Raw genomic sequence first — 16446 nt, 5'->3', positions numbered from 1 at the left:
ACGATTTCTGTTCTCATCCTGAAGCAAAGTTCTTAACCCGAGGTACTATTTCTGGGTTAGCAGAGTCTGTAACCTGAAGTGTCTGTAACCCAAGGTACCACTGTATAGGGAACCCAAGCCGAGTCATGAGTCAGAGTGACATGGCAGTTTACTTCTAACCGTTACAGCTAGTAGGCTTGAATGATTGTGTAGGCCTTGTAGGTCCCACTGCCTTATTGCTTCTGCTCTTAAGAACCTTTGTGACAGGGAGAAGGGGTTTTTTTGGGGGGGAGAGGGGTTGAGGGGTAAATTAACATGCTTGCTTCATTTGCTCTAACTGGACAGGTGTCCATATCCAGTAAGATGGCTTGCATGCATACACTGGATAAAAACCCCCACTACATGCTCTTCTTGGCCCCTGTGAAATTGATGGATATATCTGTTGCTGGAAATGGGCACCCCTATTTGGGAACAACAGTCACAAGGCATGCAAATGGAGCTGGGTTAGGTCCAGTGCTTTGAGCAGCCATCATGGGCCTCCAAAGACAATGGAGCTCATTAAAGTCAGCTTGCAGGTGGGTGGCAAGTTCTCCAGCGAGCTGTCAGGGGTGTTTCATGATGGAACGCATAGCATGCAGGCTGTCTCCCAATACGCTATTGATTTATTTGTCCATGTCATTGCGGACTTCTTATCCTGTCTGTCAGCGGACAGTTTTTATGCTGCAACCATTGGAAAAGGGAGATATGAGTTATAGCTAATCGGCCGTTCTCCTTCTGTATCCTAAATGGGAAAATAGATTTAAGGAGCAAGAAATGCCGCAGAAGATAAAAAGAAGAGGCAGTAACAATCAGCCAGGTAAAATTGGAGGAAGAAAGTTGAACTGGAAATTTACGAGATAGATTTGGAGAAGCGAATGTAAATAATACAGTCTTGTCAAGACCTCAAACGGGTAAAAAATTATCTGTGAACAAATAAAACACACTTTATTGCATTATGGTGCGGGTAGCCAACACAGTACCTTCCAGAGGTTTTGAACTACGACTCACATCAGCCCCAAACGGTGTGGACAATGGTCAGGGATGATGGGAGTTGCAGTGCAAAGTATCTGACGGTGCTACATTGGCTGCCCCTGAATTTGGGAACGCATCAAGTATATGTGTAAGGGGTGTCAACAGAGTAAGTTGAAAAGCAAAATCAGAGTCCTTACAATCCAGTTCACAGACCGACATGCTTGTTTGCAGTAGATTTTGAAGTATGCATTATTGTATATTGGAAATATATATATATATATATATATATATATATATATATATATATATAATTGTCCAGTAGCTCCTTAGAGACCAACTAAGTTTGTTCTTGGTATAAGCTTATATCAAGAACAAACTTAGTTGGTCTCTAAGGTGCTACTGGACATTTTAATTTTTATATATATATATTTCGACTGCATCAGACCAACACGGCTACCTACCTGACTCTATTGTATATTGGGTTGCAGCTTTCACAACTGCAAATCAAGTACTGTGCGCTCCTCCATGGCAATAGAATTATGCAGTTCCCATCTATTTCCACCTTTCCTGGCTAGGTTTCTTAGGGCACTCAAGAGCATAAATGGTTGTGCAATTTTCTCATCAATACAAATTTCACCATTCCTGAAAATTGTGCATTGTCAATGCATACATTTGTTGAGCAATGCATATGCAGCTGCTCTAATTGCACACTGCTCCCTTTTAAAAAGCATTTTGCAGTGACCTCTCTGGCTTAAGATAATTTTGCCGCATCAGTGAAAAGGCTGGGTCTTCAGTCGTTGACTTGAATGCTCAACACCATCTCATCAAGTTGCCTTTGGGGTTTTTTTATGGGCAGACAACTGTTAGTTGTTCAGGATGATTTCCTGCAGAAGAACTTTGGGAACAGAAAGCCATGGATATGCATGACAACCCTATGTAGCACAGGAGCTGAGAGAGGCTTCATAAAGACATGTATTTGCTATCAAGAAGGTATATATATATATGTCTTGATTTGTTTGTGGCATCTCAAGATGTTTAATGCAGGCAAGACACACGCACTGAGGATGACCACAGAGCCTTGTGGCAATTTAAAGACTGACAAATTTATTATGGCATAATTTTTCATGGATTACTGTCTACCTTATGTGGAGTCTGGCATCGCTTTACATATTGATTCATTGTTGAATTTTGATGGCAAAGCAATAAACACCATGACAATATGACTGCAAGGGCTTCAGGTCTTTTAATGTTCCTCTAGGATGGAGAGAGATTCTATCCAGTCAGATCACATGAACTGGAACACAGCCATCCTTAAAAATTCACGCTTCTCCAAATTTTGCAATGCAGTTTTCCAACAAACCAGTGTTTACAAAAACACATACATTAGGGAAAACGTGCATAAAAATCAATGTATTCATGAAAGATAACATACAAAAATGCTTTATATTAGGTAAAATGCCATGCAAAAAATGTGTACAGTAGTAAAAAAACGTGTTTATTAGGAGAAATTGGCTCTAAAATGCTGTTGAATTTTCATGAGGATCTCGCTCTCTTTTTAAATTGCAAATTATGTGGGGAGGTGAGTGTAAGACTGGGAAAAAGAGAAACTGAGAAAACTGAAACTGGCAGGTCTTTCCATCCCTAGTTGCAGATGGTGCTGCAACTTACTGGTGTGGTTTTATTTTTGGATTATCTCATGCAAGTTTGTGAGGGTGTTTCCTATTCGCCTACACTGGCAGAAGTAAAAGGAATTGGATTAATGCGACAAATCCTTGGCCACCAACACAAGCTTAGTACATAAAGATAAATCATAAAAGCTTTGCAAGCTATTATTATCATTACTAAGCAAGCTTTCTCTCAAGGGATGCTCAGAGGAAAACACACTACTTTATAACCACCAGCTGTTTGTCAAACTTTAGTTTGTGCTTTAATCACTGGCAGAAAACAGCTTTAAGACCTATCGTTACCCAAAGAATTATGGCAGCAGTGCACACAATTGCTGGCCAGAAATCCTTTACATGTAGCAGGGGAGCAGCCCTCTGCATTCACCATACAAGAGGGCAGGATACGTGCATGCACTCATGTCAGTCCTGTGGCAAGATCCACTGGGGTGAGCATCTTAGGATGCATTAGATCGGTGGCTCTGCTGGCTGATTTCCAGCTCATAAAGCCCCTAACTCCAAGCTCAGCTGAAGATACACAGACACAACCTGCTCATCCCAGCTCAGCTGGGGCTCAGCCAGCTGAACTTGAAGCTGGCTGAGCTGAGGCCAGTGTAAAAGGTAAAGCTAAAGGGACCCCTGACCATTAGGTCCAGTCGCGGACGACTCTGGGGTTGTGGCGCTCATCTCACTTTATTGGCCGAGGGAGCCGGTGTAGAGCTTCCGGGTCATGTGGCCAGCAGGACTAAGCCGCTTCTGGCGAACCAGAGCAGCGCACGGAAACACCGTTTACCTTCCCGTCGGAGTGGTACCTATTTATCTACTTGCACTTTGAGGTGCTTTCAAACTGCTAGGCTGGCAGGAGCAGGGACTGAGCAACGGGAGCTCACCCCACCACAGGGATTCGAACCATCAACCTTCTGATTGGCAAGCCCTAGGCTCTGTGGTTTAAGCCACAGTTCCACCTACATCCCATGAGGCCAGTGTAAGTCACCCCAAAGATGGGGAAAGAGCCAGAGAGGGATGGCCTAGGCTGGATCCTAAGCCTGTTTAGCATGGTCCCATGACCTGTGCACCCATTATACAACACTGTTTAGAAGGGTTTTCCCTCCACTCTGCCAGAGTTAGGCAGAACAGCAGAAGCCATGCTGCTGAGCAGGCACTAGATATGGTGTAACTTTATTCTGGCTTAATTTACACCAGTGTAAATTAGTTCTGCATACCCAATCCCTGCAATTCATTCCTATCAGATAACAAGTGTTGTATAGTTTGCACTTCCCAAAACAATACACAGACTAAAACAAAGCCATCCTGCAAAATTCACATTCCCCTGAATTTTGCAGTGAAGTTCTCCTGCCAAGTAACGTTTACAAAACGGCATATAGGAGGGTGAAGTGTGCATAAAATTTCATGTGTTTGTGAAAACAACAAACAAAAAAATGCAATATATCTTTGCATTTGCTTTGCAAAAAATTATGAGGATAAAGAGAATTTCACACTAAAACGCTGACAATTTTTCACGAGCAATTTTTTTTATTACACAAAGCCTGCCAGGAAAAACAACAACCCAGGAAACTTTATATGGTGATGCTCAAACATGCCTTAGGGTTATAGCACAATGCGGGGTTTGCAGATAAAGGACAACTAACACCTACTGTGTCCTATTGCTTTCTATGAAAGTGCTAAGTATGTGGTTTAAGCAACCTTGTAAAATAAACCCACAAATGTTACCAGCCTCCTCAGTGCTGGCAGAGGACAACGAGGAAGCTGGCTTTCTTTGCTGGGCGAGGAGGAACGGCATACTCTCCTTCTGTGGGAACCCACCTGGTTTCCATGCTGGGTGCAGAGTAAGGAAAGGGCCCGCCTGTCCCTCCGCCATCATTCTGCTCACTCCCCTTCATGCAATTCCTTGTTGCCTAGGGTTACCTGGCAAGTGTTTTAATACACGGCTGGCTGAAAATGAAGTAAATACAATCTAAAAGTCCACAATATCAGCGGGAGCAGGAGCTGGAGCAATGCACCTAGTAGTAGCAGCAGACCTAAATTGGACCTGAAACCGGGCCAACAAGCTTACACTTTGCCTTCACGGCCCTTTGCGAGGAAATGTTCATACCAAACCTGAGCCAGATATTGTGCATCTATATTCGGAAACAGAGCAAATTTAATGTAATGTATCGCCAAGGAAAGCTGCATAGGTTTACAGGTTTTTTAATAAGTTCATATCCCAACATATATAAGCTGATCAAATGCTGGTGTGAAAAGGCGACCAGTGGGACAAATGCATCTTATTTCAGCCTGTTCTGTGGTCAAACTGGACACAGAGATTGACTGGCTGAAAAACACACACATGCAAAGCAGTAATACCTATGTAGGCAACGTGAAAGAGCTCTTCTTGAGCAAAAGGCAGGAATGTATGCAGCACAGCAGCATATGTTCACTTAAAATGCCAGTGTGATGGGAGAACCAGAATTGATGCAACCCACCAACCAGTTACAGCAAAATGATCTGGATTATTTTTTTCCAGCTCAAAAGGGCATTGTGCACCAGGACCCAGTTGTGAGAAGCAGGCTTAGTCATTCCACTGGGTGGGAAGGGGAAGATCTATGGGGTTAATGGGGGGGGGAGGCAGTGGGTTAGCAAGTAAGCAGAGGTGCAACTCCTAGCAAACAAATGCATACAGTAAGAATTTTTTTTTGGGGGGGAGTACTTTCACAATGGGACGTGGGCAGCGCTGTGGGTTAAACCACAGAGCCTAGGACTTGCCGATCAGAAGGTCAGCGGTTCGAATCCCTGCGACAGGGTGAGCACCCGTTGCTCGGTCCCCGCTCCTGCCAACATAGCAGTTTGAAAGCACGTCAGAGTGCAAGTAGATAAATAGGTACCACTCTGGTGGGAAGGTAAACGGTGTTTTCGTGCGCTTCCCTGGTTTGTCAGAAGTGGCTTAGTCATGCTGTACGCCGGCTCCCTCGGCCAGTAAACCAAGATGAGCACCACAACCCCAGAGTCGGCCACGACTGGACCTAATGGTCAGGGGTCCCTTTACCTTTGCCTTACTTTCACAATGCAGATGATCCTCAGATTTTGATGCAGCTTTCTGAGAATGACAAAGGAGTCTTGAAAAGCAACGCTCAAACCAGACACATCTGCTGCTATTGTAGCAGTCTTTTCAAATTCTAGAAAAGCCAGCCGGTTCACAGGAACATAGGAAAATGTCAGTGGTCCATCTAACTTGATATTGTCTACAATACTGATATTGCAGCAACTCTACAGGGTTTCAAACAAGAGCCTCTCCCAGCCCTACCTGGGGGGGGGGCCTGGGATCGAACCTGGGAACTTTTGCATGCAAAGCAGATGCTCTAGCACTGGAACTGTGGCTCGTCCTTCCCTGAACTCCAGTCCTGATCTGTAATGATGGCAAAGCAATTCTGATCCCCTAAATCCAATGTGGGGCATTTTTAGAAATATTGCTATTATCCAACATTCCTGTTCTGCAGACACAATAGACTTTTGCTTGTGGGACAGATTCAGAGCACCATGCCTGTCTAACTGCACTTCCCTGCAGAGTCCTGAATAAAATCATCCCAACCCTTATGCTCCTATGGAGGAGGACGGGGCAGCCTAGATGAATGTGCAGATTCTAACAATGCAATCCTGCATATGCCTATTAAGAGTTAAACGCAATGGGTTATATGCCACATAATCAAAGATTAATGTTCTGTAAGTGCAAGAAGTTATCCTTGTGCAATGGAAAATCCCCCTGTGTACCTCCTAAATCTGTTTCAGGCTTTCCTCCCAATGCTCCAAAGCAGATCTTGAGGACAGTAAAGAGCACACATAGGGTGAAGCGGGGGAGAAAATCCCATTGCAGCTGTGCTAATCCTTGCATTAGTGCAAGAGTTGGATATCGCCACTGAGTTCAAAGGAAGCTGCCTTGAACCAAGTCAGACTATTGGTCCCTCTAATTCCCCAGGGTTTTAGACAGGAGCATTTTCCAGATCTTCCTGGAGATTCCAGGTGCTGAACTTGGAACCTTTCTGCATGCAAAGCAGCTGTTCTACCCCTGAACTAAGGTTCTTTCCCAATGCAGCATGGTCTCAGGTAAAGGTGTACAGTATATAGACTTGCAGCCTTGATCATCCAAATGCTTTGGAAAGCGCTGTGCTCTATATTTAGACACACTCTGTCAATTTAGTAGAGTTACTACATAGAGACTTTGAAGGTAGGAACAGCATGGGAAAACCTGGGATCCTGCTTCCCTCCCCATTCAGTTCATGTTTGATGCACAGTTGTGAGAGTCTAAACTTTTGATAAATTGCTAGCAGTTTTCAAGTTCTAAACTCAGCAGGATGCAAGGGAAGCCAGAGATGTCACATTATCAATTCAAAGACCTTATCAGCAGGCAATAAGCTCATATGGCACAGTGACAATTTTACAGAGGGGATCGCTACACAAATTACCGTATCTTGTGAGAGTATTTGTTATTTTCGAGGACTTCAGAGCTCTGGAAAAAAGTTTCTCCCCATGCCTTCTGTTTCAAGAGGAAGATGGCAAATGCTGGGATATATGAATCGCAACATGACTGGTCAAGAGAGGAAGAAAGCACAAGGCTGAGTGTCAGAATCTAGCCAGAGCATAATTCAGGGAGTGGAGACCTGAACCAAGAAATAGAAGTGGGATTCTGTATAGACCTCCAACACCATAACTCTGTGTCAGGGACTGGACTGAAGAGGAAGAGGAGTGGTGAGGATCCCACCCCCTTCTCCTGTAGCTTCCAGAGAAGAAGAAGGCAGCAGAGTTATGAGGTGTTAGGAGAAGGAGGAAGGGAGGCAGAGTAGTTAGCTGACATGTTACTGAACAGCATAATTGACCCCCCTTCTCCCAAAAAGAGGTGTTCCTTAAGGGTGCAAGAACCAAGGGCACAGAGACAATTGTCCACAGGCGAACGCTGTACAGGCAGGTGTTGTTGCTAGAAAGGAAGGGGGAGGAGCTCAGTGTGAGCAACGCCATCATTGAGGAAGGACTGGATTTGTTGTCTTTCGCCGTGTCAACTGAATAAAATCACAAGCAAGAACTTTCTTGTTTCCTCCCTGCTTCGTGGTGCCATCAGAGGAGGGAGACAATCAAGCAGCTGAGTTATCCAGCCCAAATAATTTTGTTTGTCCCACCAAAGACCCCACGCCTGGACCCCTGCTTTGACTCCATGTTCCCTGCTTTCACCTATAGCCCCACAAGAGTGAAGGTGGTTTCAGGCCCAGCAAGCAGTTCAGAACCAGCAGAGGACTGGTTGCCTCGTTAACCATTGCCTCGTTGGGGAAATGGAGAAGCTGCCGGAAAAGAACCAGGTGCACACTGGGACTGAGCAGATGAACAGCAAAGAGGAGGAGCTATCTGTGAGGACTCTCCTGGGCCTTCGCTGGGATAGTAGATCGCTGCTAAGTTACCATATGGCAGCTTTGCATTGTTCCACTCCCAGGCATGGGGAACTAACAGTGGACATTATTTGTGCTCATTATTTGACCACCTAAGTCCCATAGGTATAAATTCTAACTGAACCTGCTTGTTCCACTCAGAACCTCAAGAGGGATTTCCAGAATGTCTCTATGCCCTTGGTTGGTGGGGGGAGTGAAGAAAAGGAAATGTTATATGGGCAGTGTCAGGGAACTGCCATCAACTGAGAGGCGAGAGGTGGAAGGGCAGTTGTGTTATAGGAAACCTCCGAAAGTCTTGCAAAGCAGTTCCTCCTCTGGCAAGGAGGAAAGCCTCACCTCCAGCGGAGAGAAGGTGGTGGGACCAGGGGATGCTAGGGAGAGCCTCAACACCAACCCTGAGCAAGCTGGAGATGAGGGAAGTAACCCTTTGCCAGTGCCCACTCTGCGCAGTAGGTTTCGGTGCAGGGAAGGGAGGAGAAGGTTGGGGGTCACGCGACTGTTATGCTGGAGGAGGTACAAGGACGGACCACTCCCAGATTCTGCTAGTGACTGAGCCAGACATGAACTTGTGACGCTCTTCACTGTAAATAGTTTGCACAAATAATAAAGCCTGGAAAAGACAGGTCAGAGTCTTGCCTGTTTGCTCTCGATCAACCACACCACCATCTGACAGCCATCTAGTTGCCTTCCAATTCATGGAGGGTGACCTTCTGAAGTGGGTGGTTTCCTTTGCTTGTGGAAGCTCCCTGGGCATTTCAGAACCCCAATATTTCAGCAGGTCTTACGTCTGATATGAACATAAGAAGCTGTGTTATACTGAGTAAGACCATTGGTCAATATAGCTCAGTATGACTACGTTGGCTGGCAATGACTCTCCAGGATTTCAGACCATGGTCTCTTCTGGTCCTACCTGGAGATGCTGAAGACTGAATCTGGGACCTTCTGTATGCAAAGCAGATGCTCTACCATTGAGCTACAGCCTTTCTGGCCTTGACACAGGCTTCTCCATGCCACTGTCATAACATGAAAAGTGGTATTTCATTATATAGTTCTTCTTTGATACATGAACGTTTCTTCACCAATGGCAACAGAACTACAGAAAACCACTACGGATAAGAAACCTGTAACAAACCACAGTACTTGTTTGGGTGGCTGTATGGGATAGTCATTATATGAAAGCTGTTTGCAGCATCCTACATAATCCAGCTGATTGTAAACTGGGCCCTGTCTGAGACCATGGGAAGCCAATTACTTAGGAGATGCAAGATATGGCTGACGGCAGGCAGACCAGATGCTACAATCGTTCCAACTCTTCCCAGTGCAAATCCTTCATTATTCAGGAAGTGGTATAATATCATTATACAAATCTGTATGATAAAAAAAAAAATGTGGTAAGGAGATGAATAGTGTATGGCTACTCACATGCAAACTGAAGTGTAGCTTCTCTGCTCAATATGCTGCCAAACATGTTGGTGGTAAAGCACTGATACTGCCCAGAATCTTTTGTTTCGCTGGGGTTATTGATGATAATGCTCCCTTCTATCACGCTGTACCGGTAATCACTTTCGGTGTCTATCTCCGTTCCATTCCGGAGCCATCTTGGGAGGAAAGCAGAGAAAGTGGTCTGAGAGGGGTCCATTTCAAGGCAACGTAGAAGATGTAAACACAGTGTTGAGGTACCGTATTTTTCACTCTATAAGACGCACCAGACCACAAGACGCACCTAGTTTTTGGAGGAGGAAAACAAGAAAAAAAATAATTCTGAATCTCAGAAGCCAGAACAGCAAGAGGGATCGCTGCGCAGTGAAAGCAGCAGTCCCTCTTGCTGTTCTGGCTTCTGGGATAGCTGCACAGCCTGCATTTGCTCCATAAGACGCACACACATTTCCCTTTACTTTTTAGGAGGGAAAAAGTGAGTCTTATAGAGCAAAAAATACGGTAATTGTAAGAACAACGCTTTTCAGGTGTTGCTATCTGAAAGTGTGCTAACACTCAAGGGGGGAAATCACCATCCCCTGTTGCCAATCTGGCTGCCTTCCAACTCACAGTGACCTTCTGAAGTGTGATGCTTCCTGTACTTGTGGCTGCTCCCCATGCATTTAGAACTCTTTAAAAAATGAAATCTTTGCTTTTCTTCACCTGTCTTCATGATTCTATCCTAATTTGAAAACTAATAAATATGGACCAAATGAGACAGAGAATCCTAATATTCTGGTAGCTCCATCGGTAGAACGTGAAGACTCTGCATCTCAAGGTCATGGGTTCGGGCCCCAATTTGGGCAAGAGGTTCCTGCTTTGCAAGGGGGTTGGACTAGATGACCCTTGGGTTACTTCCAACTCTGCGGTTCTGGTGATTCTGACTCCAGGAAGCTCCTCACTTAACCTCCATGAATTGGAAGGTGGTGGAAATGGCAAAGGGGGGTGTTTGGAACTAGAGTGCTGCCCCCTCTCATCTGCTAACTTAGCATGTTATCTGAAAACCTGAAGAAGGCTATTTATTTATTATATGGATAAAAGGATTTCTGCACTGCCCATATCATAAAATAACATGGTGGCCTGCAACAATAAAGCATAAAACACCATTAAAATCAGTATAAATCACCAGCTTTAAAAAGTATTCAAGAGACTCCTGAAGGTCAACAGAAAGGATGTCTTCCGGATCTCTGCTGCAAGAGCATTCCACAGCATGGGAACAGTGACATTAAATGCCCAGCTTCTTGCTGAGGCCAGTCAGGCCTCTGGATCACATTACATACTTGTGTAATTAACACAACCTTTTTGTGGAACAATTAGACACGACGCAGAAAACCGATGGTCAAAATCACCTGCGTTGTTTTTTTTAATTATGAAAAACAGTTGAAGAGTACATAACAAGGGCACAAAGCCACATATATATTTCGGAAATACTTCTGGATCAAATAAGTAACCAACCCAGGGAGAATGAATCCGGCAAGCATTTTGTTTTTTACCTGTAGGTTGGTGCTGGGTTCCCTCGTGCTTGACAGGTGAGGGATACTTTCTTCTCATCTGAATCCATGGGGAAAATTACATTGTCAGGCTCTTGTATAAACACCGGCCCATAATCGACACTCTCTGTGAGGAGAGAAAGGACATTTTTTTTCTAGAGATCAGAGTGAAACCTTTGTATTAGCCTTGCACAGTAAGGGGTATTTTTTTTGGGGGGGGGGGGCGGTGCAAGCTTGAGTTATTTCAGACATGGTTCATACATGCATGTTCCTTCCTTGATTACTGGCTCAGCAAGTAGAAATGTAGAATCATAGATTTGGAAGGGACCACGACGGTCCTCTAGTCCAATCCCCTGCAATGCAGGAATCTTTTGCCCAGTGTGGGGCACAATTGAAAAACTTTATTGTCACTTGTACAACTTGTATACAGTGAGATTACTCAAGTACCCCCCACTCAGCTCTCTTGGTCTTAATTCCCCTCGTTTACTGACTCATACCCACCAAACCCAAAAAGTCAGTTGCCCTTTTGTTATCTTTTCATTCAGCAGCCTAACAGCCCACGGATAGAAGCTGTTCTTTACCCTGTTGGTGCGACTAATCATGCTTCTATATCTTCTGCCTGAGGGCAGGAGATCAAGAAAGTGCTGGCCAGGGTGTGAATCATCCCTGAGAATTTTCCTCACTCTCCTGAGGCAACGTTCTTCCGCAATGTCATCCAGTGGATTCACGGGACAGCCCATAATATCTTGTGCTGTATTCACCGCCCTCTGTAGGCACTTCCAATCAGTTGATGTCAAACCAGCGTACCACACCATGGTGCAGTATGAAAGGACACTTTCTATTGTGGACCAGTAGAAGGAGATCATCAAATGTTGATTGACATCGTTCTTTCGCAATACATGACCCTGAGATTAAAAGGCTTATGCTCTACCAGCTGAGCTTTCCCAGTGATTCCTTGCACATGTGAAAAGGCTACCTCACAGTCTGAATACAAGAAGAGCCTGCTGAATCACACCAATGTCCCGTCTAGTCCAGCATCCCATCCTCACAATGGCCAAACCAAATGCCTGTGGGAAGCTGGCCATGAGCACAACAGTACTCTGCCCAACTGCCCAGCTTCATTGGTTATCCAGGAGTTCTAGTGTTAGGAGAGCTGGAGAAAAACTATTCACCATCCACTTTCTCCATGCCATGAATAATTTCATGAACTTCTTTTCTCTAAACTAAAAAGGCCCAAATCATTCCTCAAAGGGGAGTTGTTCAATGGTGGGGAGAAAACAAGAGAGACTTGCGCATGATTCTCTGAAGACTAACAAACTCATTTTGGCATCAGGTTTTGTTGAGGAGCATTTGAAGATTGCTTATCTAGGGCTGCCAGATGTCTAGGAAAACACAACAACCATCAGCTTAGTCTCCTTCTGTACCTTGAGGTGTTTTAACATGCAAAAATATCAGCGTAAGGGCAGTACTGGTATTGAGGATCTCCAATACTACTACCCTTGAGGACATCTCAACCTGCTTGGTCTGTAAGGTCTCTGGGCAGCATGGTTGTTGGCCCAGTCACAGCATCTCTGTTTTGCCTCTTGCTCAACTCCATAGCTCTCCCATCCCAATAACAATAGTAGTAATTATCTCTCTTTCAAAGGAACACATGCATAATAGGTGATGGAATATGCTTCCTTTTTCTTTGTCACAGGGGACAGAAGGCTGACATTTGCTGACATCATTGTGGGACATTTGCTGAGGCCTATATCCTGCCAGGGCTCCCACCATGAACCCCTGGAACTTCTGGCTCCCCTCCCTGGTGTTGCTACTAGCTCACCTGCCCTCTCCAAGCATGGCAAAAATGAAAACACAGAAGATCACTGATCTTGCCCTCTCTCGCTGGACAGTGTCGTAAATTGGACCCAGCAGGAAAGGGTGAGCAAATGTGATTAGGACGTGAGCACCTAGCTCAGGGTTTCCCAAACTTGGGTCTCCAGCTGTTTCTGGACTACAGCTCCCATCGCCCCGACCACTGGTCCTGCTAGCTAGGGATGATGGGAGCTGTAGTCCAAAAACAGCTGGAGACCCAAGTTCCAGAAATGCTGATCTAGCCTATGGTGATAAGACATCTGCTTTTCATACAGATGTTCTCCAGTTCTATCCCCAGCATCTCCAGGCAGGGCTAGGGATGTCACCTGTCTGCTAACCCACAGAGTGGTGGTCGGTCAGTGTAGACCACATTGAGGTAGAGGGACCAATTGTCTGACTCAGTCTGAGGCAGCTTCCTATGGTTCCCTAGTCAGCATTGCTCCTGAGTGTGGTTTTACTTCGTGGCAGTGGTGCGTAGCTATGATCTGCTATTCTAAACTTCCCACAATGCCTCAGTGCAATGCTATGTGAGACACTGTAGAAGATGACCATTAGGAACAGACAGGCAAGTATGAGTGCAGAGGGGCTCTGTCAGCTGCCGAAAGGTGCCACATGCTGACATTAGGCCTGTATTTCCTCGCTGATGAACCTCCATGTGGGGAAATGCCTCACCATTTGAATTTCTACCTTGTCACACAGCTACTCAGACTCATGAGGAGGATGGAAATGGCAACATTAACTATCCAGGAACAAGGTAACACTTTTTTACAGCACTTTGCATAATCACTGCTCTATAACCATCAAATAATTTGCTTCGTAACTTTTGGTGTCTAATTCCCGTGACATGGATGCTCTTAAACAAGCCAACAATTTTCATCTGCTAAGATTTTCACTTATGCACCAAAATACCCTTATGCATAAGTGTTTGCATGATTGGGCTCTTCTGCTTCTCAGCAGACATAATGATTCAGATCAATCCTTGTCAATTTGGGACCTCATAGGAGCATGAAAGGGGTAGCTAGGAAATTACAGATATGAATATCAGCAATCTATCTACAGGAGACTCATAGGAAGACATCTGCAGATATTTATTTTCCATTACTTTTCTACTCCACCCATCTTCAAACGAGCAGCGTGGCTTACAACATCTGAAAACAGCAGCACAGACAAAATAGGTAACAAACCTGAAAATCCATTCATGTGAAAGATACAGCTTGCTATTTTTAAAAGGTGGAGGTTCTAGTTATGAGCCTCCTCAGGAACAAATCCCATCAAATTCAGTACTGCTTTCTCTCAGTTAAGCATGAATAAGACATTAGCCTGAAGTTTATGTCCAGAACCATGCACCTTATTACTGACTGTCTAGAATCAAGCTTACTGTATTCTACAATTATTTTAATTAAAACTTAAAGTAAAAACAAAAAACAGCAACACGCACAAGCTTGAAAGCATTAGGAACATACAGGCTTTTGCCATTGCAAATGCATTTGTCTTTAAGGTGTCATGAGATTCACTGGTTTTCTTACTGCTACAGGTTAAAGACAAACCTGTCACATAGTTTGGCCACATTCCCACCATACCTTTAAATTGCTATGGTGCCACTTTAAAACATCATGGGTTTCTCTCAAAGAACCCTGGGAACTGTAGTTTGTTAAGGGTGGTGAGAGTTGTTAAGAGAGAACCCTATCATGTAGCTACAATTCCCAGAGTTCTCCATGGATAGAGATTGATTGTTAAAACATTTTGCTCTTGACAGTGGAAATGCTGCTGCTGCTACTACTACTACTACTACTACTACTAAACATATATGTTGGAGAGAGCACACACACATTGTTGTTAGCCTCCATCTTTCTCAACGGACAATGGAGTGATGTCAAACAACTGCATTAGCAGCACTAAATTGACCTCCCCAAGACATAAACCTGGGCAGTATGTATGGAGGTCCTGGGCTGCCCAGATGACAAAACCCTGCTCTCAGCCTTCCTTATCTGGTCCAAAGGAAAGCAGAGCAATAAGTTTGGCACCATCTTGGCTGCAGGTGTTGCCCTGCATACAAAGCACCATCCAGCCGTCCTATGGACTCAACTCAGGATGAGTGATGTCATCAACATGTCAAATTAATGTACATGGAATTATTCCACCTCCAACTCATAAAGTCAGGATGTACTCTGGGGAGAGTCCCCTTGCCCCAAAATTCTTCCTCTTGTTTTATAATGTAAAGCAAGGTCGTTTCGAATTTCTGTGCTAATTTTGTTCCATGGTTCCGCCATCTGCATTCCTCAGACCAACTAAGGTGCTGAAAGCTTGCTCATTCTTTGAAGTGGAACACTCTAATCCCTTCCTCTTGATTAAGTGATGGTTGATTGCTGAAATTTACTTTAATGTGTTTTTCTTCTTTTTAAAAAATGGGAATGTAATTTAAGAACAATACTTTTTCTCTGAGCAATCAGTTTGCTCGGGAGTCTCTAGGTTGGAAAAGCCAGTCATGGTCTCAGGAAAGAAGCATGTTAATGTGACTTTTAAAGCATGACTCTGGCAGTTTTAGTAGTAGTAGTAACTGTAATTATAATTATAATTCCTTTTGAACAAGTGACTATTTCTCACCCCATGCTACAATTCTAAATTGGTAGTGTGGGAATGTGCATGGGTCCTAAAAGGAAGCAAATCAGTATAAAAAAATTATGAGTTCCTATTGAAAATAGTTTCACCTCCCCCTCCCTAAAGTGATTTTCTACAGTGCTCATAGTTGCTGACTCAATTCTGAGTTTAGTTGAGGGGAATTCATTTATCACTGGTGCAGATCCTCCTCAGTAAAAGTGTTCTAACACTCATTCTGAGAGATTTCTTTATTACTTTTTAGGGCTGAGTCAAAATAGCTGCTCCACAATATTCATGGGTGGCAAAACTAGAGGGGTACTCAGTATTCTTGAGGCAGGGAGAGTGGTAGAGTTCTCCCACAGTTTTTAATTCAGAAAATTCTCTTTTCCAAATTTTCAGCTCAATGTTCAGTGACTGAAATGGGAAGCGTGGGCGTGAAGCCATTTCCTTCCTTCAACAATAGTCAAATAATGTTGAACGATATTAAAACTGGATCATCATTTGTGCACAAAGATTCACAGAAGGGAAATTTGGGAGGCCATTTTGCTGACTATTTCCCAGGAGATGATGGGCATTCTTTTACAGTTCAGGAGGAGACTGAAAATGATATTTATTTATTTTTTTAAAGGGCAGAAAGTACTCTTCTGATAAAAGGGGAGGCTGATGGGCAACATTGTGCCTATAGGTTACATTTAGGACTCCAGATTAATACCCTCAAGGACTGAGAGACTTGATGATACTATTCCTGAAACACTGACTGATGGTGACTGGTTGGAAATTATCCAACAGGTTTTTTTAAGCAGAGGAATCAGCTGCCACCTTTTGGCCCCAATGCCGTCCTATGTTAAGAATATAAGAATGTGGGAACAGCCTGATGGATCAGATCAATAGCCCATCCTGTTTTCACAGTAGCCTGTGGGAAACTAGAATTTATTTTTTAAAAAGGCA

At 44.1% G+C, this 16446-nt stretch overlaps 1 protein-coding gene across 4 annotated transcripts in view; it reads right to left on the bottom strand.

The window, feature by feature from the left end:
• The window catches only part of CNTN5 (contactin 5), a 661907-nt gene that overhangs the window by 218725 nt on the left and 426736 nt on the right, over positions 1 to 16446 (bottom strand). For all 4 annotated transcript variants that reach the window (XM_083436171.1, XM_083436170.1, XM_083436173.1 and 1 more), the window contains 2 exons: positions 11050 to 11173; positions 9503 to 9678 (listed from right to left, as the gene is read on the bottom strand). In XM_083436171.1, coding sequence (XP_083292297.1) covers positions 9503 to 9678; positions 11050 to 11173 — 300 coding nt within the window. The remainder of the gene's footprint in view (positions 1 to 9502; positions 9679 to 11049; positions 11174 to 16446) is intronic.

Source organism: Podarcis tiliguerta (genome assembly GCF_965153285.1).
Source record: "Podarcis tiliguerta genome assembly, chromosome: 4".
Lineage (NCBI taxonomy): Eukaryota > Metazoa > Chordata > Lepidosauria > Squamata > Lacertidae > Podarcis > Podarcis tiliguerta.
This window is presented reverse-complemented; position numbering and strand designations above follow the sequence as displayed.